Raw genomic sequence first — 26,212 nt, 5'->3', positions numbered from 1 at the left:
GGGTGAGAGCTCATGGGATTTCTCCGGCTCCCCAGCCGCTTCTGCCCTTGCTCTGACTTAGCCGGCCCTGCCGGGAGCCCCAAGTCTCCCCTCCACGGGCCTCCGGGGGCATTTCCTCTCCCGGCTCTGCCCATCTCTCCCCTGGCCCCCCAGGTCCCCGCCCCCCAGCGCCCCCCCCTCTCCCTCCCCCCGCAGGCTGCTGCCCTCCCGGAAAGCTTGGTCACACTGGGAAAGTCCAGCCGCGTGGGCCGCAGCCTGGGATTCGGAGCAGCCCCGGGATTTCAGAGAAACCGAAACTGGGCTCGGGGGCGGAGTGGTCAGCAGAGATTTCCACTTTTGCTTCCTCGAGCTGCCGGGGACCTCAGAGGCTGCGGGGAGCACCCCCAGCCCCCCTCGGGAATCAGACCATGCACCTGTGCAGCGGGGCCCCCCCTTGCAAGGAAGGGAACCTTCTGCTGGCCGCTGTGAGTAGCAGGGCAAGGGCGGGGGAGTCTGGGAAAGGAGGGAATCGGAAGGACAGAAAGGGAGGTAGCTTCCATTTGAGGGGGAACCTGACCCCAGACTTAAGCCTACAGCTCTCTCTCCAGCTTGAGGGCAGAGACGTGGAGGAGTCCAAGTCGGCCGGCCCTGCTCTGTGCCTCAGTTTCCCTTCCTGTACAATGAGGGGGCTCTCTGCTAAGACACTGAATCTAGAGAGCCAAACGCCCGCCCAGTCAGCTCCCATCCCGTCTCATCTCTGAACTTTGCTCATCCTTAAACCCCGTGTTCCTTGCCTGGTTCCTCCAGCGGAGGCGAGGCTTCCTCCTCTCCTCTCCCAGAGGGCCGGCGTTCTCCGGGCCCTCGCCCGTCCTGGTGTTACCAGGGACCCCAGACCCCAGCCCGGCTTTGTCTCACTCCCCGCCTTTTCTCCTGGTCCCGTGCTGGACTTGGATTCAAATCTCACCCCCAATATTTGCTGATGCCGAGACCCTGAACAAGGTTCCTTCTCCCAGACTCAGTTTCCTCACGTATAAAATGGGGATAATTGTCCCGGGCGAGGTTCAAACGAAGGAACGTGTGAGTGTTCTGCAAAATTCAGTGTTAGGAAAGTCTTCCCCGAATTAGAGCCCCCTACTAGGGCAGATGCAGAGCGGGGAGAGGAGGCAGGGTCGCCTGTGCCCCCCAACCTGCCTGACACAGCCAGAAGGGAGCTTGGGGCTCATTTGCTCCAGGTTGGGAACTGAGGCCCCAGGTCAGTCCGGGGCTTAAGTGTGTACAGAGCTTGAGGGGGAGCTGGGGGGGGGGGGGGCACCGTGCGAACCGCCGGCTCCAAACAAGGTCCGAACACACTGGAGAGGAGGCCCCAGAAGGAAGGGCCTGTCCCGCACATGGCGGGAAGCAGCTGGTGACCAGCAGCCTGTCATCCAGCGTTGGTAACTGGGGCACGGCAGCCCCCCTGGGGAGAGGGCCAACCTGCCCACGGTACTCCAGTCAGGGTGGGCTTCCTGGAGGAAGCAGGCTCCTGAGGGGCATCCTGGGACACGGGAGGTGGCTCATCCCTGGCAGAAATCCCTCCCTGTACTACAGCAAGGACGTCTCGCTCCCAGGATCCCAGGGAGGTGGACAGACAGAAGCGGCGAGAGAGGAACCGGGCGGCGGCTCAGCGCAGCCGGCACAAGCACACCCAGAAGGCCGATGGGCTGCACCAGGTCTGGCAATCCTCGCACCCAGGACTGTCCTGGGCCTTCTCGCCCCCTCTTCCCTCCCCAGAACCCCAGCATCCTCGAGCTGGGGGGGACCTCAGGGGACACCGGCCCAGCCCCTCCACAACACTCCTAGCCCTGGCTTGGATACCTCAGGTGATGGGGAACTCCCTGCTTTACAAAGCAGTCCACCCCAAGATCTGCAAAGGCTGAACTAGAATCTCCCCATTTTGTTCATTTGTGGATGCTTTTTGGTGACAGCCACTTGGGGCTGGGGGCAGAGGGGTTCCCCCCCCCCAGATCGTAAGGGAAAAGCAATAAATATGTGCGCTTCGGCTCCGGGGAAGGGAGGTGGCCCCCTGCTCCCTCCTGCCCCGTGCTCCCTCCTGGCTCACTCTCCTCCCCAGACAATCCCTCCTTTGGGGTTTTAGAATCTCCATTTTGGATCCGTTCCCCTCCCTTTTCCCGTTGCCCCTAAAAGCCCACTGCATCCAAGGCCCGAGTTTTGTGCCTCCCCCGTGAACGGGCTGAAAGTTCTGGTTCTGGTTCTTTGGTTTCTGCTGCCGGAGTGAGGTGGGCAGTGTGGCCCTCGGCTCTGGCCTCCGCCGGAGGGAGGAATCGTGGGCCGGAGCGGGTGACCGCTCCTCCTGCCCAATTCCCTGGTTCGGCCCGGCTGGTGGCTCGGCGCGTGCCCGCTCTCCCCCAGAACCGCCCACACGCAGCAGCCTCGGGCTTCCTCAGGCTGAGGGAGCCGCTCCCTTGTGTCTTTCTGGCCCCAGGAACACGAGTGTCTGGAGAAGGCGAACCAAGTCCTCGGAAGGAGATCTGGTCACTGCAGGCCGAGGTGAAAGGGTGGCTCCGGACGCTGGAGGAGCATCAGCGCGTCTGCCTCCTGACCGAGGCTCCCGGCTCCGCCCAGACCCAGCCCGAGCGGGCGCCCCGGGTGGGCCAGCGCCCCCCTTGTACGGCCCAGACCTGCCGCCCGCCCCCGCAGGCCCCTGCCTCCCCCTCTGCTGGGCCCCCTGCAGCCGCTGCAACGCAGGCCCCGCCTCCTCCCGGCTTCTTCCCTGCCAGCTCCCTCTCCTCCCCCCTCCCGCTTCTGGCAGGGCCTTTCCCTGGGGCAGCCCTGACCCAAACCCGGGGGCCTCCCAGCCTCCCGGCCTCTTCCTCTGGCCTTGGGCCTCTTCCCCCCGCCCCCATTGGCAACCTGCTCCTCCGCTGCCCAGAGACCCCAGAGAGGGCGTGAGAAGAGCGCGTGCAGGGCCCTCCAGCCCCCCCCCCCCCCCACCGAGGGCTCTCCCGCTGCCCCCTGCCCGACTCTGCGTCCCAGCGTGTCCCACTGAGGCTCCGACCTCCGCCCTGGCCTGGGATTGGAGGCTGCATCCGGCCGGCCCAGCTTCCTTCCCTCATCCTGGCTCCTCCATCCGCAGAACCCTGACCCGGAGAACAAGCTGCTGAGCCTGGGGAGGGCCGGGGAGGGCTTCCTCTCTGGGGGCCTGGTCGGCCCACCTGGGACACGAGGTCCGCGATCCTGCCCAGCCGGCCCCTCCTTGGCCCAGTGGCAGAATTCCCGCAGGCTCTGGCGCCCCCCCGACGGCCGAGGACAGAATCCGCTGGTGGGCTCCGCTCGGGCCTGTGTCTGAGACATTGCGGGGGTCAGCCAGAGAATCCTCGCTTCTGCCCCCACCGTGTCCCCTTTCTGCGCCTCGGTTTCTCCAACCAGTGGCCGGCTGTGGTCCGGCCTTCGCAGCAACTCCGGCCCGTGGTTCTCCGAGTCTTCTCCGAGTCTTCTCATTGCCCCGATGCCGGACAGGGGGGAAACGCCGCGGGAAAAGGCGGAGGCAGGAAGCCGGGCTGGGGGCTGCGGGCCCTCTGCCTCTCCTGGTTCTAGGCCAGTCCAGACACTCACCGCGCCCTGCTGGTGCCAGGGACAGAAAGCGCCCCGCCTCTGGGGGCTCCCCCCCCCAAACAGGGAACAACGCGCAAACGGCTCCGGGCCAGCGGGATGTCTCGGGGATCCTGGGGCCGATCGGCCGAGGGGAGGCACCGGAAAGGAGCGGGAAAGCCCAGAGGGGGCAGGGAGGTCGGGGCGGGAGCCCCCGAGAGGATGCCCAGGGCTGAGGGACCGAGGCTCCTGCTCACGGAGCAGCTATTCAGAACGAGGGTCCAGGCTGGGCAGTGAGGGGTGAGAAGATGGGAGGCGACAAAAGGCTTTGAATGCCAAGCGGAGGGCAGCGAGGGGAGGCCGTGGACGAGGAGAAGAAATGAGCTCTGCTCCCAGCGAGAGGCTCCCAAGGAGACTGCTTCCCCCCTTCCCCCTCCCCCCCAGCACCCAGCCGGCCTCCCAGACCGGGAGCCTCACCCCAGGCCGCAGAGGCCCGGAGCCGCAGCCGCCACGCTGGGCCAGACCTCCGAAACGGCCCCGCCCAGCCTGGGCCTGGGCCCGGCCACCCGGAGTCTGAGCCCCGGCCCAGGCGCTGGGCAGGGGCCTGCCTCGGGCTCCAAAGTGGGTGCGTCTGCGCTATGGGCAGGTGTCAGGCCCCCTGCCGGGAGTCTGGGGGGCATCATAGAAATTAAACAGAAGCTTCCTCAGTCGGTCCGGCCTCTTCTTCCAGCTGCGCAGCCCGGAAACCAACGGGCTTTGGGGTCCCCAGGGGGCGCTGCAGGGGGTTTGGGGGCTGCAGGCCTGCTCGCGTTGGCCCCTGCTGGAGGAGCCCTGCCTTGGGGGGGGGGGGGGCGGCCGGGCGAGGTCCAGAGGAGGGAGCCACGCCCGGAGAAAGCAGCCGAGAGGGGGCGTCCGGCCAACCCGACCGGAGTGAGGAGCCCCAGGGATGCTCAGGGCCGGGGAGCTCCCTACCGGACGGCGAGGGAGGCCAGCCTCCCTCCAGCCTCCTATTGCCGCCTCCCTGCCATCTGCAGCCTCCATTCCCCTCCCCCCAGGAAGAAATAAAATGGGCAAAGATGGAGGCCCAGTCATTCCCTCACCTCATCCTGTATCTCTTATCTGTGAAGATGACGTCTGTACCCAGCAAGACGGGTCTCCAGGGTGGAGTCCTGGGCCCGGGGCCAGCTTCAAATCCCGCCTCCCGGCTGTGCGACCCTGGACAAGTCACTTACTTTATGGGGGGGGAGGGGGGGAGGGGGTGTTAGGGGACAGCTGGGGCAGCTCTGGCCTGGCTCCAAGTCAAGAGTTCTGCTATGGGGCTGCTTGGGGGAGGGAATGAGCTGGAAAAGCGGATTTCAGGAAAGCCAGTCTCAAGGATCCATTTTCACAGAAAATCCTGTGATTGGCCGAAAGGGAGGCACCCTCGCTTTCTCGACGTTCTGATTGGCCCTAAGGGAGGCGCCCTCACTTTCCTGACATTCTGATTGGCCGAAAGGAGTCTCCCTCACTTTCTCGACGTTCTGATTGGCCCTAAGGGAGGCGCCCTCACTTTCCTGACATTCTGATTGGCCGAAAGGAGTCTCCCTCACTTTCTCGACGTTCTGATTGGCTGAAAGGAGTCTCCCTCACTTTCTCGACGTTCTGATTGGCCGTAAGGGAGGCGCTCTCACTTACTTTCCTGGAGTTCTGATTGGCCCTAAGGGAGGCGCCCTCACTTTCCTGACGTTCTGATTGGCCGTAAGGGAGGCGCCCTCACTTTGCAGACCGTAGCCAAGGCCGCGGGATGTCGCGGCGGAGGCCCGGTGTCTTCACACTAATAACCACAGGGACGGCTTCGGGCTTTCTGCGCCACCCTCGGCCCCTGGGGCGTCCTCCTCACCAAAGGTGACTCCCTGCAGTGGCTTCCCCTTTGGGGGGCTCTCGGGGCTTCCGGGGGGCGGCTTCAGAGTCACCGCATTCAGTTGTAAGCTTGAGGAGGGCAGGGCCCGCCCTCGGGGAGAGGGGCTTGGCGAGCACTTAATGGAAGTCAATAAACCGAAGCGCCCGCTGTGTGCCGCCACCTGCGCGCTGCGCTTAATAAAGGCTCGCTGTCTGGCCCTGGCAGGACCCTCAGCCCCCCCTCCCCCCCAGGGGCTTACAAGTACCACAGTTAGGTTGAGCCCGGAGTCACTTTGCTTCTCTGCCTCAGTTTATTCCCCTGTAAGATGGGCACAATGGTCTTTGTACTTGGCCCATGCCTCTGGTCGTTGTTCTGCCCTTGGCGGTAGGTAGCGCCGTAAATGAGGGGCTGGAGCCCCAGGCTGGAGGGCGGGACCGCAGGCGGCCCGGATGTTGGGGAGTCAGGAGCCGCTGAGCCAAGGTCAGCCCCAGCCGGGGCTCCTGAGCCGCCTGTGTGATGCCGGCAGCGGGAGCCCCAGCGGAGCCTGTGAGCCCTCGGTCTGGGAAGCCTCCGGGGAGGCCCAGGAGAAGCAGGAAGTGAGGCTGCCGATCAGGAGGCCCCTGTGGGGCCTGGGGAAGCGCAGAAGCCTCTCCAAGGGCCAAACCCCGGGCTCTCTGCCTTGCCTGCCTCCCCCGGATGTGGAGCTGGGCAAGTCTTCGGCCGGCGCTCCCCCCATGCCCCGGGGCTCCTAGCTGGTGCATTGGACAAGCTCTCCCCCACCCGCAGATGGGGCCAGGCCTGGGGAGCAAGGATCCCGGCCATAACTGGGGCCCCCACTGGGGATCCTCAGGAGCCAGGGCCCAGCCGGGGAGAGCACACTCCAATGCCCTGTGAGGCCAGAAGGATCAGTATAGGTTACCAGCCCGTTTTACAGAGCAGAAAGTCGAGGCCTACAAAACTAACCCGTTTCAGGGTGATGCGATCTAGGTTGTGGGGTTTGGCCCCCAAAGTTGGGGTCGGTCATGGGAAGGATTCCCAATGGGCATTCTCTCTGGCAAAAGGTAGCTTTATTTAGGGGAGAGGTCACTGACAAAATGAAGGGATACAATAGACACGGGGAGGGGTAGAAATGAAATAGAGGGGGAGAGCATGGGAGGACGGGGTCCTCAGGGGAACTCAGGAATTCCCAGGGGAAAGGGAGCCCATGAGGTGGGGGCATCCTGAAAGGGACCTGAAAGAGCTGGTTAGCTGTAAGGGGGCGAACTGGGGCTAGGGGGGAGGGAGGGGGAAGGACACCACGAGGTGGGTGCTGGGGGGGGGGGGGCAAAGAAAGGCACCTGCCGGAAATTGGCTTATGGGGACATTTAGCCTCAGGCTCTTGGGAGAACTTGCATTCTGATTGGATTACCTGGACGGGGTGGGACCAGGGCCTAAGCTCATCTCCTTTTCAGAGCCTTCTTCCAAAGGAATTAATATGTATCAGTTTCTCTGTCCACCACACCTAGCATGGAAGTCCTCACCAAGGTCTGTGGCCGAAGGCCCGGGCCTGGAGCCCGGGAGACCTTAATCCGGCCTCAGACACTAGGTGGCTGTGACCCTCTAGGTATGACCTCACCCCTGCCTCAGTTTCCCCAACTGAAAACTAAAAAATGAGCTCTAAAACGAAGAGCCCACGGTTCCTAGGATGAAATTTAAACGTCCTAAACTGCTCTTCATTCAGACTTAATTCAGGATTCCTGCAATTCTTGCATTGCAAGTGTGCTCAGGTGAGATGGGCAGTGACTGGTTAGCTCTGGAATCTGGCCCACCCCCCAGGGCAGAGAGATTGCAGCCCCTCTTCAAGGTCAATAGTGTGCAATAGTGGCGCCATTTGGGGTTTTCTTGGAAAAGAGTCTGAAGCTGTTTGCCGTTTCCTTCTGTGGTTCATTTTACAGTTTGGGAAACTGAGGTAAACAGGGGCAGCCAGGGTCATAGAGCTAGTGTTGGAGACTGGGTTTTAATTCAGGCCTGGTACTGTATTTACCGAGTCACCGGGCTGCCCGCACCCCTACCGATGGCTTCCTCCTCTTCCTCCTCCCTTTTCTCCCTCCGTTGCTCCCCATCTCCGTCTCTAGTTAGACATATCTGAGTCCTTGTACATCCACATATGTAGATTTGCAGTGATTTTTTTAGAGATACACGTGTACAATTGATTGATCGATGGGCAGACCCCATCCCCAGGGGAGCCCCTGAACCTCAGTTGAAGCATTCCGTGCCCTAGTTTTCCAAATGCAAAAATCAGGACACCTGGTTTGACAAAAGCACTTCCTTTTATAAAGTCTCGCTCCCTTTCCTTGAATCGGGATGACTGGGGAGAATGTGTGACACGGGGCTGGGGCTTGTGAAGGCGAGGGGCTCCCAGGGGGTGGGGCCTGGATCATGAGCTACTCTCCCCTCCCCCCCCAGGCAGGGTGCAGTGGAAAGGGAGCTGGATTTTCAGAAAGAGGCTGAGGTCATACTAGTCTCTGCTCATCTTTCTGCCCATTAGGACTTGCAAGGTTTCATCAGAAACTTTCCTGAAGGTACATCCAGTTTGTATCATTATCTCCACTTTCCAGAAGAGGAGACCAAAGTTCTAAGTAGTTTGCCCATGATCACCCAGTCCGTGTCGGGGATAAGATCCTTCTGGATCTCCGAGTCTGAGCCCGGCGGACCTCCTAGTGTTAAGTGCCTGCTCTGTGCCAGACACTGGGCTACCGTCCCTGCCCTTAGAGAGCTTTAACTAAAATCCTCCTGCAGTGTGGGAGTCCCCCCGCAAAGGAGCTCGAGCTGGACAGGAAGGCAGGAGGGACAGAGCTGACACCATAGCTTGGGGCTGGGTGGGAAAGGGTTCTGGGAGCTAGATGAGGAGAAGGGATTTGTTCCCAGAACCAAAGAGGAGCTGAGCCTGCCCTCAGTGGAGAAGTGTTTCAGTCCACTCTTCTGTCCGTCGTGTCACGGTGATGATTCTTGGGCCACACATGCTATGTTCACTTCTTTTTCTGTTTTTTTCCCCCTCTTTCATGGTTTTTCCCTTTTGCTCTGGTTTTTCTCTCCCGACATGATTCATAAAGCAATGTGTTTTAAAAATAAATAAATTGACCAAAAAAAAAAAAAAAAAAGAATCTTTGGCCATGGAAACCCATGAAAGGAGAAAAGAATGAAGAAATAAAATGGCGTCTCCTCTGGCAAGACTCAGAGAGTGTTGGGAGAGGAGGCAAGGGTGTCAAGAAATACAGTTTTTAGGCTGGCAACATTAACTGAGCTGCTGATACTCTAGCCTGGTCTAGAGACCAGTGGATGGAGTTTTATCAGAGGTGATTTCTCACCATAAATAAATAAAACGAAAAGAAAAAAGGATGTCAAACTGTAATGCCAGAGAAACTGAGGCAGGAGAGAGATTAGAGAGTTTTAATATTTTTATTAATGGGAGAGTAAGATTGACTGGACAGGACTCTTGTCTCAGATTATCCAGTCAGACAGAGATAAGTATACTGGGACCCAGGAATCCATATTGGTCCCAGGGCTGGAGGACCCAAAGAATCCAGCGTCCATCATACAGCTGCCAGATGCCATTCTCCAGCAATGAATGGAGGAACAACAACTTCTTAAATACATTTTTGGAGACAAAGAAGAGAAAGGGAGGGAAAGTTTTTTTATCAGGGAGGGGAAGCCATAAAACCTAAAAATTCCAGAGACAAAGAAGTAAAGATATCATGGGTTGATCTTGGAATATTTTAAGGAATATTGTAAATCCCATAAAAGAATCAGGAGATCTACTCTTTTATCTTGCTAATTTATAACCCAAGAGCGAATAATCCTTAGTTTTACTAGGTCAGAGACAGAACAGTTAAGGTAACTGAGACAGGGAAACTGAGTCAGGACAGTTAAAGAAAACTGTGGCATAACAAAACGAGAGGTGGACGGTTTACAGGCTCTCTTCAGAGAAGCAGAGAAAGGCTCGAAAGCAACAAGAGACATCATTTCATGTGCTTTTGAACAAAAGGAAAGTCCATTTTCTGCTGCTGGTCAGTGTCATCTTATCTAGAACTTAGACTTTTTCTTCTTTTTAAAATTTTCTTTTTAAACTTATTCTCTTTTCTTTAAAAATATTTAAATGAAATTTTTTTTCAGCCCTTATGCTCTTAAAAGAGATTTAAAGACTCTCCCAGCATCCCACAGCCGGTCCCATAAAGGACATGGGTCATCGGCAGACCTTTGCCTGCCTCCACACAGCAGTAATGACCTTGAGGCCCCTGGTATAAGAAGGGGCAAATAGGAAGCTCAGAGGATCCATTTAGCCCAGATAAAGCTCAGAGCCAGGATGATGGATCAGGTGGCTACAGAGTTAAATCTGAGCTCTAGGACAAGAACAAATTTAATGATGCCATCTATCTTTGTTTTATGGAGCTAATGGCCATCTGTACAAAGGATGGGCCCTGGGACTCTGGGAATATGTTACAGGGTCCGGCCAAGGCCAGGAGAACAGCCTTTACTGTCTTTATGGGAGAAAGCCCTCGGTCAATCATAAAGTGATATTGGCCCTCCTCCACCGATTACAGCCATCCAAGACCCCAGAGTGAAGGCCTGGGAGCAGAGGGAGCACATAGCACCTTTTCTCCTCACCAATTACAGCCAGAGAATGCTGGAGAAGAGGAAAACTGTACAAACTGAAGTTAGTCAAGAAGCATTTATTAAGCACTTACTGTGTGCGGGTACACTAAGGCAACTTTTTGCTCCTCAAATCCCTCTCCACAACAATACAAACCGGGCCATGGACCACTAGGATAATTGAATATACTACTCATAACGTTCTTTTAGATTTCGTCTTTAAGCACTTAAATAACTTTTGCCCAAACAACCCTCCAAATTAAAAAGAACATTTTGTAATCATCAAATATAAAATTGTATTCCAGTTGCACTTATGAAAGCTCTAAAAATCGAATTATAAACCTCTTCATAAAATAATTACAAATACTTCTATGTGGGACATTTTGTAAGAATTAAAAGAAGGAATCCAGCAAGGCCTTTTATGCTGACTATTATCTGTAAGATTTCATATTAAATTTCCTGTTTTTGCACATTTTGTTGGATATAAAAACCCTTTAAATAAGTTACAATTTGGATGATGTTTAATGTAATATAATAATCGTGTCTAAACAATTTAAATGTTAGGCTTTTCAAATTTGGGAAAGGGTTTGAAATATTAGACTCCGTCGTACCAAACCGTCTGAAACCTGGGTTCTGCTTCGAGTTTCTTTTTGTGTTCTGTTTTTTTTCCCCCCATAATAATAATTTTTCATTTTCAGAATATATGAGAAGATAGTTTTCAACATTAAACCTTGTGATCCAAATGTTTTCCTCCCTCCCTTCCCTCCTTCCCCCTCTCCTAGATAGCAAGTAATCCAATATTTGCGGTTTTTTCTTTTTTTTTTCCTCTTTCTCCAATGTGTTAAATGAGTAATTCTTCTGTGCATATATCCACACTGATCACGCTGCACAAGAAAGATCCTATTAAAAAGGGGGAAATGAGAAAATAAAGCAAGTAAGAAGTCAAAACTCTAACTTACAAAAATATGATTTTAAAAATGGAGGGAGAAGTTTACTCTCTTGCAAAAATAGAAAATTCGTTTTTATCTTCAGCCGTATAATCACTTGCCCAACTCGATAGAATATAAAATACTTTTTCTACTGGCTAATGACAAGCTGCAGTAAATGGACTGAAAGTACAGTTCGTATATTGCTTTGTTTTTTAAAAAATCAATTTAGTCGTCTCCTATTCTCCATGACCCCATTTGGGTTTTTTGTTTTTTTTTTTTTTTGTCAGAGATACTGGAGTGGTTTGCCATTTTACAGATGAGGAAACTGAGGCAAGTAGGGTTAAGCGTCAAACTGGTAGAAAGTGAACTCGGGGCTCTCTGATGTTGGGCCTAGTGCTCTGACCACTGCACCCTCTAGCTGCCTGTTTTTAATAATGTTTATACATAAAATAATCTTCATAAGGGAAGAGGCTCTTCAGACATGATTCCCTTCCACCCAGGCACACCAGCTGGGCTCTCCCATTAACGCTAGTGAATGATTGCCCCGTTCCCTTTAAATGTGACCTCGGGATTGTGGGGGAGTGCCAGTGAGTCACGGGAAGGGCTGTGCCCTTTACAGAAACTGAGTCATTGAATGCATGAAGTAAACGCTCTTTCCTAGGTCCCTGTCACAGGGATCTGGATACAAAAGGGAGCAAGTCCCCTGGCCTCAGGAAGCCTACACCCTGAGGGGGCTCTGGTGGCTGGGGGGGGGGGGGGCGCGCTGTCCCCATGAAGGACCAGGCTGGTGACCAGAGGGGGTCCTGTCATTTCACTAAGGTTTCTGTCACTAGCCTGAAAGGGTCTGGCAGACTGAGACTCCCCCCGGGGCCCAGGCGCCTCTCAGGCCCTGCACAGCTAGAACAGGGCCAGGCGGACCTCTTTCTTTTGCAGGAGGAGGAAACTGAGGAACAGAGATGGTCACTCACCTGAATTTGCTGCAACAAATGTGTTTTGTTAACCTTGAAGTGCTATGTCTGTGGGAACAATTATTATTAACTATTGCATTATAATGTATCCATAATTTATATTTTGATTTCTTCTAAAATTTAATTGATTTTGATTTAATATTTATGTAATATTTGATTTAATATTTAATTCAGTATTTATAATTAACCACAATGATGACGATTGACAACAACGGTAAAGCCAGGGCCCAGAAGGATCGGGACTTGCCCAGGTCAGGAATCAGGAAGTCCTGGGTTTATCTTGGCCGTGTGACCTGCCTGGGCCTAGGCTTTCTCAGCCCTAAAATGGGTATAAATCGTGCCCCACCCCGGTTAAGGGGAGGACAGAATGAGATCATGCTTGGCAAACCTATAAATGCGCATCTGAGGATGCCTGGGGCAAGCTCGAGCCTCAGTTTCCCGCTGTGTAAAGCTGGGGGCTGGGGACTGGCTGCCCCCGGGGCCCAGGTAGAAGTGGGGCCTCCTGGGGAGGGGCGGTACTAGGTCCCTGCTTGCCTCCTTCTGGCCTCTGGGTGTCTCTGTTTGGTGGCAGTGGCTCCAAGGCCTGAGGTAGGCCCAGCCCCTGCTCCTGCTCCTGGAGCTGGGCCCTCAGGCATGTAGGCAGGGAGGGGGTGGGACCACTTGGGGTGACACCCCCTCCCCCCCAGCCCCAGCTCACTACCATCTCTGTGGGGAAGAGGAAGCAAAGGTGGACCAGAGCTGGGATGGAGGAGGGGAATTCTGGGCCTATTGTACAGACAGGTGACTGAGGGCCTCCCCCAGGGCCCTCCAGAGTGGAGTCCAGTTCCTTCTCCATTCCTGCCCATTTCACAGATGAAGGCGCTCCCAGGACCCAGTTGGGTACCCCCGAACTCCCAACAGCAGCCAGGGCCTGGCAGAGCAGCAGCTTCCAGCTCTGGATGCAAGATCCTTTTCCTTCCTCCTCCTCCTCCTCTTCCTCTCCCTCCCTACCCCTTGGTCACCATCATCACCACGACCTCCCAAGCTCCGGGGCCCGGCCATGTCCAGGTTCTCTGGGCCTTCATGAAACAAAGGAGCCATGTTTTCTCTGACAGAATAGAGCCTTTCTCATTAGGGCCCAAGCTTGGATTCCAGCCCTAGGGAGCCCCCTCCCCTTCCGGGCCCTCGCAGTTGCCTGTGCCAGCTCTCCTGGCAGGGATGTCCGGGCACCCATGGGGCCTCCCTGCTTGGCCTGGCTGGCCCTGGGCTCTGGGGTCCTGGAGGCCACATGGAGTCTGTGCAGAGCCCTCGTCTCCATCTCAGATGGAGCCGTCAGCGCGGGCGCTGGGCTGGCTGAGACTGGCAGCCAGCAATTACCAGCAATTAGGCCCTTTCAGGCCTCCCAGGCTGGAGCCTCCACCTCTGCATCCTCCCATCTCAGAGGTGTCAGCATCTCAGAGGATGCAGACAGGGCCGGGCCGTGCCCGCAGACAGCCCTGCCTACTCGGGACCATGCCATACCGGGGCTGGGCCAAGTGCCCTGGGGGCCAGGGGCCCAGCGGGTGGCAGAGATCATTACCCTGACATTTCTGCCCCTGCCACGCGACCTCCTCAGAACTCCCCCAGATAGAAATAGAGGTGCAGCTGGCACGGGCCCCATTTATTGCTGCGGAAGCTGCTGCTTACCCAGGTCCCCCAGAGTGTGGTGTCTGAAGTAGGTTTGACTGGGGGGGCTTCTCTGCCCACCTCTCCCCACAGACCCCACTGTATGGGTAAGACCGGAGATCCAGAGAGGTCCAGCTGCCAGTTTCTTGCCCAGTGAAAATGCCTGCCTCCACCCTTGGGCCCCAGGACCAGCTGGGTGACCTTGCTGAGAAGGCCCCCGGGGCCTCAGCTTGCCTTTCTGGAGGATGGCCTTTCTCCTGGGCACCCCTGATTCCCCTGCCACCAAGAGTCCGAGCCCCGGCCCCAGCTTTGGCCCTTCTCTCATGCTGAATGTTCTTTTGGTTCCCTTAGCTGCACCCTGAAGCAATGAGTCTGAAAGCCTTCACGTACCCACTGCCTGAGACCAGGTTCCTCCACGCGGGCAGCAGTGTGTACAAGTTCAAGATCAGATACGGCAGCAGTGTCAGGTAACTGGGGGGGCCCCGGGCCCAGGCCGCCCGCTCTGGTCCATCCCTCTCTGCCTCGCCCAGCGAGGGCAGCCGCGTGGGGATCCACGGGGAGATCTCCTCTTCTTTGTTTAAGCAAATCCGGTGCTCTGTCCACTGAGCCAGCTAGCCACCCCTAGGGAGGTTTCTTGGGGACAAACTTGGAGTCACAGAATCCCTCGATTTGAGTTGTCCTCTGACCAGCCTCTCATCCCAAAAGCAGTTCCCGTTAGAAGAAGCGGCTCTGAATCTTGCCTTTGCAGCAATGGCTCGAATGGTTCTGAGGAGAGGAGTGGGGAGAGGGAGAGGGGCCTGCTCTTGACCGATTCACCCAGCGACTGTTCTTACCAGGATGGAGCCCGAATCACTGAGTCAGTAAACATTTATTAAGTGCCTACTGTGTACCGGGCATTGTGCCAGGGAAATGAAAAGAGGCAAAGGGCAGCACCTGCCTTCAAAAAGTCTCATATAGTCAGGTACGTGAATGTCATCTTCCGGAATGGGGGAGCACATTCCTGCCGTGTCTTCCCACCTCCTGACACACAGTAGGTCCCTAACCCAATGCCAGAGGAAGGGTTCTGACCCAGGTTCTTCTGTGCCAGGAGCTTTGAGGAACTTACTTAGGCCTGCACAATGCCAAGCCTAGGGATCCAGAGGAGAAAACAGGAAGCCCCGAGAAGGCACAGCCCCCCTCAGTTATTGGAGTGTCCATTACAAGGGAGGCAGAGGCAATGATCAATTATAAAAGACTCTGTTCTTCCCAGGGTTCAGCGATCCAAAACAATCCCAATAGACTCGGTTCTTCCCAGGGTTGTGATCCAAAGCAATCTCAACAGTTTCAGTTCTTCCCAGGGGGTCAGTGATCCAGAGCAATCCCAATAGCCTTTGGACAGAAAATGCCATCTGCATCCAGAAAAAGAATTAAGGAGACTGGATGTAAATCAACATACTCTAAGATCACTTTTTTTTTTTTAAATCTCTCTCATCGTTTTTTCCTTTTGCTCTGATTTTTCTCTCCCAATGTGATTCCAAAGCAATGTGTGTGAAAAACAAAAAACAAAAAAGAACATTGGATTTAGAATTAAAAAAAAAAAAAACTGGGTAAAGAAACAAACAAACAAACAAACGAGACACAGGTTCCTTGCACTTGACCAGAGGGAAGTCAAGGACCAAGCTGAGCAAGAGTTCAGTGAATGCCGAACCCTCGCCATCTGCGACGGTTCAGATGAAACTTCTGAGGTTTCTCCGAACCTTCCAAATCTGTTAGGAATCTTTTCACGTATACAGGGTGTTCCAAGAACATGAGAGAAAATCTCAGTCTTAATTACTTAATACTCAGCTTTAAATATTCACTTGATTTCTAACTTCAAAGGCTTTAAATTGTACTGACACTTTTGGAACACCTCACATGGGAACTCGTGTTGTTCTCACGTGATTCCGATTTCCCCCTCCCAGAACTGTTCCGTGTACAGGGCCCCCGACAGTGTAGGAGTGCCCCTTTCTCCCTGTGACCCATCCGATGTCGACGATTCCCTTTTCCCATCTTTTAACTGGTTGCTCTATCATTTTTCTGGTTTCTGCTGCACCTTCCTCAGCTACAACCAGGCTCTGCTTGGAGAGAACGTCTCTCTCGGTGTCTTCCGTCATGACTCACTTGTTTGTTTGCCTTCCAGAGGGGAAGAAATAGAGGATAAGAAGATTGTCAGCCAGGAGCTGGAGGTAGGGACCGCAAGAAGCAGGCGTTTCTCAGGAAAGGGGCTCCTTTGTGCGGAAGGCCCCGAGCGGGGGTTGCCCTCCTGGAGCTCTGGGAGTCTTGACAGCCCCTGGTTGGCCCGGCCTGCCTGTGTAGCTCGCTCCATGCAGAAGGGCAGCGGATGTGCACATTTCCTGTTTTCCTGGGTTTTTTAATGCATTTAAAGCCTCTGACCTTTCTCGCTCTCGCTGGCTGAAATGTCAGCATCTTCGATGCTGATGCCGCAAGACCTTTTGTTTCTGCCCGACGTCGGGTGACTGGCAGGCAGGGCCTTCTGCTCCGGAAGGATGGAGCCTCCCGGGGTTCTGGCCCGCTGCCCTGGCTCTGCCCCTGCCTGGGGCCTGACAGTCCAGGAAGCCCAACTGTAAATACCCAGGCCGGGCGGCCACATCTTGCCCTTAATTAGAAACACTTGCTGCTGCCGGGCCCCCAGTTCTCAGAGCCTCGTGCCTTCTGTCGGGTCCCCGGAGCGTCCAGCCTCCCCAGCAGGATCAGGGTCTCGCCATCAGCCTTGGCCCAGTAGATACCTTGTGGATATCACATATGGCCCAGCCACCTGCCCTAAAAGGGTCAGAGTCCTGAGGGCCTCCCTCCCCTAGTCTGCCCAGGATGGGCCCCCGGGCCTCCGTGGAACATCCTCCCAACCTAAAGCAAGAGAAGAAATAGCCCAGAAGAAGGTGATAGGGGCACAGGTGGGCTGAGCCACGTGACCATTACAATGCTAAAACAAGCTTTCCCCCCATTTTTAGGACTCCATTCGGGCCGTCTTGGGGAACCTGGACAATCTGCAGCCATTTACCACTGACCATTTCGTCATATTTCCTTGTATCTTTTCTTCCAGCAATGTTGGGTTCTAGGTCAACTTGAGTCTACAGAGAATATGGTGGGGAAAGAAGCCAATGGCACCTTGGCGGTGTCTTAGTGGGCAGAGTGTCCAGGCCTGAGGGAGAAAGAAGTAGGTGGGGAAGGTCAAGGGGAGGGAGAAGAGCAGAGCAGGGGGCCCCAAACTGGTCAGAACTGACCCGGAGCATCGTGGGGTATTCTGGGCACCATCGTTTATGAAAGACGTGGATAACCTCGTGTCTGTGAACTTGCTTACGGACCAGAAGTACCCAAGTGGAGGCCGATGGGCCACTTGGGGATTCTCGCGGAAGGGGGTCTGGCCTGGTCCCCTGAAATCCCTCCCGACCCCCCAGATTCTGTGTGTGGAAGGATGGGAACAGGCTTCCATCTGCCTTGCTTAGGCTTAAGGGGGACTGCCAAAGTCCGGTCCATGTGGGAGGATGGAGAGTGGGGAGCTAGAATCCCACCCCCCAGGAGCCTGTGGTCCTTTCTCAAATGTCCTGGTGCTCCTTAGCCCCGGCTGGCAGATAAGAGCAAATGGGAACGCGTGTCCCACCTGAGATTCAAGCACGGGGCGGCCCTCCTCGAGCCCTACCCTTTTGTCTGCACCCTCTACGTGGAGATGAAGTGGGCGCCGGCCGGTGAGTAAGGGGAGGGGGGAGGGCAGACCGAGGGGCAGCTCCTCTCCCCAGGCTCCCCTGCCCAGCTCGCTGGTCCGCCTGCGGGGCAGTTAGCCTCTCTCTGGGCCTCAGTTTCCCCATTTTCCAAATGGGGAGAATAATACTTGTCCTCCTTGAATGGGGTAATGGAGGTGTAAGTTCTCTGTAACTCCCTAGGTCTGAAGCTTTGGCCTTGTTGCCAGTCATCTCCAGTTTGGCATGAAGGGGTTAATCAGGACTTTTTCAGGAATTCCGTTCAGTTCCATTTGGTGAGCATTTATTAACCTCCTACTGCATTCCAAGTACAATCTTAGAAAGAGCTAGGGATTGAAAGAAGAAAAAAATGAATCAGCCCTTGTTCTCAAGAAGCTGACCTTGTCCTGGGGGCCCCCAGCCCACAAACACTTGCTCACCTTCACTTACACAACACACACACATGTACACACACACGTGCCCTCCTGTACACACGTGTATACATGTATACACAAACACACCCCTCACATAGCGCACACACACACACACACACACACTCACTCACTACGGGCCGCGTCCTGGAAGCTTTCTGGAGATGAATAGGCTGCCGGAGGCAGACATGGAGGCTGCCCGGGCGGGCCCGCGGGAAGGGAGGCAGAAAGGACTCCCCTGACCACTTTGCTGCGGGCAGACCTGCTCAGAGGAGGGGGTCCCCAGATCCTAGCGGCCATGTCTCCTGAAGCCCTGTGCTTCTTGTCCTCCCCCAGGGCCCTCCAGAGGAGACAGCGAGCTCCCAGACATGGTGAGTTTTCCTCTGAGTAAAATGGAAAAATAGCTTCTCCCGAGCCAAGGCTTTGGGTTTGGGAGGAGAGGCTGTGTGACCTTGGATGAGCCCTTGATGCTCTTTGGGATTTTGGACTAGATGACCCCTCTGAGGTCGCTTCTAAACTTAGGACCCCATTAACCTGTTTCTGACGATATGTCTCTCCTGGGAGAGGTTGGTATCAAGGGTTCCTTTCCAGCTCTTAAAGAAAAACGCCCCTCCCTCCTCCCTTAGCGCCCTTCTTCAGTGGCTCAGCACCCACCTGCTCTGGGGCCGCAAGAATCCCAAGGGTCTGGTTCCCATCTGAAGGGGGATGATGAGGAAGCAGAAGTGAGAGCCACGGCTGTAAAGAGGAGAAAACTAGAAGGTTGCATGTTCTCCACAGCACAGGAAAAGGACAGGTCAGTGGTGGGGAAAATCCAAAGGCAGGTCAATTCTGGAGCCAGCCTGGGAGAGGGGACTAGCCTGGGCGTGAGAGCCAGCCTGGGAGAGGGGACTAGCCTGCTCTGTTCCCAGCTATGTCACTGATGGTGGGGGTATCTTTAGCCAAGTCATTTCCCCTCTGTAGGCCTTACTGGTTCCAGCACTTCCATACATGAAGTGTGGCCAGGGAAGGCCGTCCGTTTTGAGCACACGCACGTCCAGGACTTTTCCATTGGCAAAAATGAAGGTTCCGAGATTATCCCCATGCAAATTCATGCTGCATTCAGGGGGCACCGATGCTGTGCCTGCCCGTGATGAGCTCAGTACCTGGGGAGATACAGCTTCATTTCCAAGGTCCCTCCATGAAACCTTCCCTGCTTGAGATTTGGAGACCATTGGGATCACCTGGGATTGCCCATGTTTACCTTTTTCTCTCTGTCTCTCTCCCCCCTTCCTCCCTCCTTCTTTCCTTCTTCTCTTCCTTTCCTTCTTTCCTCCCACCTTTTCTTCCTTCCTTCCTTCACTCCCTCCCTCATTCCTTCCTTCCTTCCTCTCTTCCTTCCTTTTCTTCTTTCCTCCCTCCTTTCTTTCCTTTCTCCCTCCCTCCTTCCTTCCTTCTCTCCCTCCTTCCTTCCTTCCTTCCTCTCTTCCTTCCTTTTCTTCTTTCCTCCTTCCTTCCTTCCTTCTTCCTTCTTTCCTTCCTTCCTTCCTCTCTTCCTTCCTTCCTTCCTTCCTTCTCTCTTCCTTCTTTCCTCCCTTCTTTCCTTCCTTCCTTCCTTCCTCTTCCTTCCTTCCTCTTCCTTCCTCCTTCCTTCCTTCCTTCTTCCTTCTTTCCTTCTTTCCTTCTTTCCTCCCTTCCTTCCTCCCTTCCTTCTTCTCTTCCTTCTTTCCTCCCTTCTTTCCTTCCTTCCTTCCTTCCTTCCTTCCTTCCTTCCTTCCTTCCTTCCTTCCTTCCTTCTTCCTTCTTTCCTTCTTTCCTCCCCTCTTTCCTCCCTTCCTTCCTCCTTCCTTCTTCTTCCTTCTTTCCTCCCTTCCTTCCTCCCTTCCTTCCTTCCTTCCTTCCTTCCTTCCTTCCTTCCTTCCTTCCGTGCTTAGGTGCTTGCCTCTGGCCTGTCTAACATTTTAATCAATAGCTACAGGGATACTTACCAGATAAATTTGGGAGTAGCCCATAGCAGCAAAAGACCACTAACATTGGGAGCCAGAGTCAAGACCTTGACCATCTGTGACCTTGGGCACCTAGATGGCACCAGAGTGCCCACAGTGCCAGGTCTGGAGGCGAGAAGACTGATTTCAAATGCAGCCTATGACAATTACTAGCTATGTGACCATGGGCAAGTCACTCAATTCCTGCCTCAGTTTCCTCATCTGTAAAATGAGGACATAACAGCCCCTAGCTCCCAGAGTGGTGATGAGGGCCAAATGAGATAGTCTTTGTAAAGCACTGGCACCTAACAGGCACTTAAGAAATTCCCATTTCCTTCCTTCCTTCTCTGTCCCTGAGAGATGCTTAGAGTTGCCCAAGCCCGTGTATCCAGTGGATATTGGAGGCAGATCCAGCTTTCTGTGCTCTGCCACACTTAAAATATCAATAACTAGAGAGTTGAGGAAAGGCCTCAGGGAGCAGGAAGCAACTGAGCCTAAGGGACAGTGGTGAAGGAGGGCGCGCCTGGCTTGCAGAACCGCCTGGACAAAGACTGGGAAGGAGGAGATGCCAAGAGTTTGCACTCCCTTTGGACTAGGATTGGGAGTACATAAAAGGAGTAATGTTCAGTGGGACTGAAAGGCCCCCGATTTGGAAAGTCTTAAATACCAGGCTAATGAGATTGTATTTGATCCTGGAGCAGTAGGGAGCCAGTGAAGGTTTTTGAGGAGGGGAGCTCTTTACTACTGGGTGGAGTCTGGGCTAGGAAGAGAAGGGAAACCAATCTCTAGTGTGTCTGCTTGTCTCCAGGACCTACAAGGGCCCTGGGCATTGAGGTAGGGCCTGGAAGGGCCCTAGGCGTTGAGGTAGGATCTGGAAGGGCCCTGGGCACTGAGGTAGGACCTAGAAAAGCCCTGGGCATTGAGGTAGGACCTTTGCACTGATTATTGGCAGTGGCCAGGGACTTGGCTGCTCTGTCTGCTCTGCGTAAAAATAGCCTTTCTGCTGAAATATTCATGGAGCTCGGGGTGGGCGGGCGGCGGGTGGCTCTCCTGGGCCTCAGGGACCCCGCTGATCGCTTCTTTTGCAGGCCTGGGACGGAAACTTCCAGGAAGAAGAAGCCCCCGGCGCCTCCCAGCAGGGTGAGCTCCACAGCAGGGCCTCCAGGCCTCCCGTGGGCCCCGGCCCGCTCCTCTGTTCCCTGGGCCCAAGCGGGCGCCACTCTGCTCTGCATTATAAATGGTGTTGGGGTGGGGGGCAGAACCTGGCCTGCCGCCCCCCCCTCCCCCACAGCCGCCATCTCACCCTGTTCCCTTCTCCTTCCTGACCCCGAGACACCTCCGGAGGCTCCTGAGATAGACATCCCAGAGGGCCAGGGAGCCAGGGAAGGAAAGGTGGGGATGACCATGCTGGCTGACCTGAGGTGGGAGGCGAAGGGGCTGGGGGCAGAGGATATGGGTTCAGATTCTGACTCGGCCCCTCACCACCAGCGTCCCCTCAATTCAGTTAAATGCCACAAGCATTTATTAAAGACCTACTATGTGCTAGGTCCTGGGAGTACAATGACAAAAAGGAAATGCGGTCCCGGCCTCAGTTTCCCTCTCTGTAAGGACTAGGGGTTCCCTGATTGCTGAGGTTCCTTGCCTCAGGGAGGGGTCTTGCCCCCCTACAAGCCTGTGAGATCAGTCACCTGGTGACAGGAGGGTCACAGAAGGCCGACCACTCCCCTGGGACCCCCTCCGAGAGCGAACGCTCACCACCCTCTCCCCGAGAGCCCCTTCCAGCCCTTCCCAGAGTCCTCTTGGATAATCAGACGTTCCCAGTCAAGGCAGACTGGGGAGTGGGGATCAGTCCTGCGGGCCGTGCGTCCCTGCCCTCCGAGTGCGTGCAGTTTGGCTGGGAAGAAGCCCCCCCTTCCCCTTGCTTTCTGGTCTCTGAGCGCCCCAGGGAAGCCGAGCAGTGCTGTCTTCCTGCCTGAGGAAGATAAAGCCGTCGGCCCCAGCCCTGGTAGGGAGGAGAAAGGCGAGCTTCCCCAGAACAAAGGCGCCTTGTACCACGGCCCGGGAATGGTGGCCCGGGAGCATTCACCCCCCTTGGTGCGCCTCTCCCCTTCTCTCGTGCCCCCTTCCAGCCCGGTGCCCAAGGCCTTTTACTCGTCCTATCCATCCCTTCAGCCCAGCCCGTGGCGGGGGGGCCGGAGCCCATCCCCGGGGAGGATCAGCCCAAAGCAGGGCGCTCACAGGGACTCTCTGTGCCAGTCCCCTGGGCTGGAAAGATTGAATTGGCAACCAAGCTTCACTGCCTCTTCCTGGGGTGCGGCAAGACCCTGGCTGAGAAGGCCAGGGCTTTCTGCACGTCTCCATCACCAGCATCTGGAAGGAACTGGCAGACAGCCCGGAGTTGTTGTTCCAGCTAGCGCGGGGCAGGGCTTCCTCTCCGGGCCTCGGTCTGTCCGTCTGTCCGCAGGAGGAGGCCGCTCACAGCTTTCTGGCTGGCTCCCGAGGGCCTCACGTGGGCCCAGAAGGGTCTCCAGGGACCGAGTCTGGGTCAGACTCTGGGACCCCTGTTCAGAGAATCCCGGAATTAGGAGGGCTCTCTGCAGCAACCATCCCGACCCAAACAGGAAAACACCCTCCAGGCCTGGCTTGGAGATCTTCACCGGGAAGTACAACAAAGATCTGGGGCTTTTAGGGGACCACAAGCTCAATGTGGGGGTGACAGCTACTCCCACCTGTCCCCAGAATGCCAGGAGCAGAATATAGTGTCCCCGGTGGGCGGAGGGAGACTCCCCTTGTAGGCTCTCCAGGGGGGATCACCCTTGGAGTAGGGGGTCCAGCTCTGAGCACCTCGTTCTAGGAAGGACGTGGACAGATAATCTGGAGAACCGGGGGGGGAGGCTGTCCTAGGGTGTTAAGCTAAAGGAACAGTAGTGCCTGGAAGAGAAGATTTGGGGAGGCCCCGGGGAGGCCGGGGTCTCCAGAAAGAAGTAAACTCTCTTGTTTTTTCATCCCCAGAGCTCACAGGGCCTGGAGCACAGTAGGAGTTTAATAAATGCTTGTTGATGGGCTCATTAACTGACATGATAAGGTCTTTAAATATTTAGAGGGCTGTGTTATAGAGAAGAGGGATTAGCTTTCTCCTGCTTGGCCTGGGAGGAGCAGTGGAGGCTATTTCCACACCAGCAGAGCAGAGGATCTGAGTGCCCACGGTGAATGGGCAGAGCTCATTCCAGTGCCTGGAACGTAGTTGGCGCTTGTGGATCGATGGGATGGCTGGCAGGGTGCCCGTTACATCCCCTCGTGTCTCCTCCCCCTAACTCTTCAATCTGAGCGGCGCCCCGCCCAGGTATCCCCCTTCCCGGACAGGCTGGGGCCTGACGGCCTCACCCTCTCCCCAAACTCGGGCCCCGGCGGGCAATGACAGTCCCCTGACCCCTGGCAGACCTCGTTCCCCTGCCGGCACCCCCAGAACCACCAGATGCTGAGTCTGTTTCTGGGCTGATCCCGCAGCTGGAGATGAAACCCAAAGAAAATATACAGAGCAAGCTTCTTACGCTGGGGGAAGCTCTGTGGCTGTAAGGAGATGCCATTTCTCCAAACAGTCGTCCTCTCACCGGCCCCGGGCTGGCGCGGGACGAGCACTGGGCCGGCGTTTGTGGAATTAGATCTCCTAAACAGAGAGAAGGGGGCCGGCCCGGGACTGCCCTGGGCTCTCAGGACGGGGCTCACCCGGACCGGGCAGCTCAGCTCAGCTCGGCCCCGGTAACCCTAGCCTTGTTTGTTCTCGGCATTTAAACCTCAAGGGATCGGGTTTGGGGTGGGTCGGTCATGAGTAGCTCAAATGGAAAGAGACCCAAAAGTTAACTTTCTCTATAGACAGCAAAATCAGGGCCAAATTAGCCACGGAAAGCCAGCCCCAGTGCCGGCCAGAGGTCAGCTCCTCGGTCGTCAGAGCCCAACGGCTTCATTTCCCACCACCCGCTCCCAGGTGAAAGCTGGCCCTTATTTCTCTTTTGATCAGAACTGGACCCGAGAATCTGCCTCAGAAGAGGGGGAGACTGAGGACTCTGACATTTCTTTCTTCAAGGACCATGGTAAGCCCCAAGAAATCCCTTTCTCTCAATGAGAACACCTGGGTCAAGGAGCAGAACACACGGTTCTCAAAAGAAGAAATGTAAGCCATCAACAACCGAATGAAAGATTGTTCAGGGTGAGCGGATGTGTGCTCAAACTGTCCCCCAAATTAGTGAGAATTTGGTTCCTTTCAACAAAGGGTGATAGAGCCCTAAGTCTAGATCTGGAAAGAACTTCAGAGATTATCTACAACGAGCAATTTTGGAAACGAAGGCCGATAAATGTTACCCAACCTGAGCAATGGCATCCTGGTACGAAGTGCCAGGGGTGCGGTTTGACTCTGACTATAGCTTCGTGTTCTTAAATGGAAACAAGTTAATATTGGAGGGGCTATGGCGAAAGAGTCACCCTAATAGACCAATAGCAAAGTGAAATTCTAAGCCTTCTGGATCATACTTTAAAATTATGCAAGAAAAATCACGAATTCATTCGTATTCCTCAGCCCGGCCATCACAACATTGGGCATTTCCAACAAAACGTCCACAGCAGCACTTTCCAGGGTGGGGGGAATTAAAGAGCTAGGAATGAAGAGGGGCACCCCTCAATGAGAGGATGACTAAACAAATTAGGGCACAAATGCCATGGAGGATTATTGCCCCCTCTCCCCCAAGAAATGAGAAATGGAGGTGTTCAGAGAATCATGGGAAAATGTGTTTGGACTGATGTGTGGCAAAGAGAATAAAGGCAAGGTCTCTAGAACAGTCCTAGTAATGTCCATAAAAATAACACCCAGAACAACGTTGCCCAGCTCAGATGAGTGGTAATGCCTAATCTTGTCCCAGAAAAAAATGGAAACACTTCTCGGTTTGATAGAGGCAGGGGATTATGGGTACAGATTGCTATGTTTTGACAGACACGGCTGTTGGGTTTTGCCCAAATTCTGCTGTGAGGGAGGATTGATTAGGAAGTGGTACGAGGGGAGATGATTCTGATGGTTAAAAAATGCACAAAAATCTAGTTATTAATTGTATATGGGGGGACCCTCATGAGCACCAGCCTATGTACTCTAAGGGAGTCTTGCCCATCTTTCTACAGTGAATTGATGCTGCCGCTCCCTGCAGGATGGACTGTTCTATTTCCCTCTCTGTTGAATTGATTTTTTTTACTTCCTGTCCATTGCGGGGGCATGGGTCACTTTCGAAGCCCCCCGAGGACCTTCCATCACAGATCGAGACTCAGCTTGGGTTGAGATTTTGTGGAGATGCCCTTCTCCAAGAGTATGGCTCCGCGCGTGTCTGGACAGCTTGGTGTTCTGAGCCTGCAGTCCTGGCTTGAAAAGGACATCTGGGTGCCCTGGGCCCACAGGGCCCCTGCTTTCTCATGGCCTCTCTTTGCCCGTCTGCTCCAGGTGCCCCGACAGGATCTGGGTCTAGTCTGAGAGAGCAACAGAGACCCCCTGCAAAGGCAAGCAGCCCGCCTTCTGAAGGGCCCCCCACGCAAAAACGTGCCGGACTTCTGGGCTTTCTAAGGTGAGAAAGGGCTTCTCTCTTGTTTTTGACTTGAGACCAATCAAATAATCCCCTCTCTCTAAAACAAGAATCATAAGAAAAGGGTATTCCCCCCCCCCCCCCCCGGCCCAACTCAAGAGCCTTCTATACTATGTAAAAAAGGTAATAGAAATGGGAAGTCTGGGGGCAGCTGGATGGTGCAATGGATAGAGCACCGGCCCTGAAGTCAGGAGGACCTCAGACTCAACACTTCCTGGCTTGTGACCCTGGGCAAGTCACTTAACCCCAATTGCCTCAGCAAAAAAGAAGAAGAAGAAAAGGAAAAAGCTGTAGGTTATTGGCAATTCCCATTTTCCTCTTTAGGCCCCATTTCCTCAGCTGTAGCATGGGGGGAACTGGCTTCTAAGGGCCTTTTCAGCTTGAAGTCTGTCATCCCTTGTGGGAGGGGCACAGGGCTGCCCCTTCCCAGTCCCAAGTCCTAAGTCCTGGCATTTCTCTGTTCCCTCCAGCTCCCTCTTCCCCTTCAGGCTGTTCGGCAGGAGGGCCAGCCAGTGAGCCTGTCGGAGAAAGGGGCCTCCTATTCCCGAGCCAGCCCGGCTGCCTCAGCCCCGTCCCCTCTCGTCTGGCCGGCCGGAGGGCCCGGGACTCGCCTGGAGGGCCCGGGACTTGCCAGGAGGGCCCGGGTCTCTCCGGGAGGGCCCAAGACTCTCCAGGAGGGCCCAAGACTCTCCAGGAGGGCCCAAGACTCTCCAGGAGGGCCTGGGGCTCGCCAGAAGGGCCCGGGGCTCGCCAGAGACGGCCAGGGCTCTGGCTCCCCGCTTGACCTTGGCAGTCCGTTTGTTCAGAGTCAGCGGCTGATGAATAAATGAAGCGCTGTTCCTTTCTGGTGGTCCTCGAGGAGCTTGTTACTGG

General features: G+C 55.2%; 2 protein-coding genes across 2 annotated transcripts; both read left to right on the top strand.

Moving 5' to 3' along the window:
* Window positions 1–319: 319 nt before the first annotated feature.
* BATF2 (basic leucine zipper ATF-like transcription factor 2) lies at window positions 320–4,277 on the top strand. The gene is given in 4 exon segments (XM_051964669.1): window positions 320–464; window positions 1,587–1,688; window positions 2,462–2,486; window positions 2,489–4,277. Coding segments are annotated over 4 exon segments (624 nt in total). The 5' UTR covers window positions 320–407; the 3' UTR covers window positions 2,929–4,277.
* Window positions 4,278–12,983: 8,706 nt separating this feature from the next.
* MAJIN (membrane anchored junction protein) lies at window positions 12,984–26,182 on the top strand. The gene is made up of 10 exons (XM_051964676.1): window positions 12,984–14,083; window positions 15,775–15,820; window positions 16,604–16,679; window positions 17,225–17,338; window positions 18,097–18,131; window positions 18,387–18,553; window positions 20,810–20,861; window positions 23,740–23,812; window positions 25,201–25,321; window positions 25,810–26,182. Exons 1-10 carry the CDS (start codon window positions 13,983–13,985, stop codon window positions 25,853–25,855), a joined length of 831 nt encoding a protein of 276 aa, XP_051820636.1. The 5' UTR covers window positions 12,984–13,982; the 3' UTR covers window positions 25,856–26,182.
* The last annotated feature ends 30 nt before the right edge of the window (window positions 26,183–26,212 follow it).

The sequence above is a fragment of the Antechinus flavipes genome, chromosome 6 (genome assembly GCF_016432865.1).
Source record: "Antechinus flavipes isolate AdamAnt ecotype Samford, QLD, Australia chromosome 6, AdamAnt_v2, whole genome shotgun sequence".
In the NCBI taxonomy this organism is placed as follows: Eukaryota; Metazoa; Chordata; class Mammalia; order Dasyuromorphia; family Dasyuridae; genus Antechinus; species Antechinus flavipes.
The sequence above is the reverse complement of the archived record's forward strand: the minus strand, read 5'-3'. Positions and strand labels throughout refer to the sequence as shown.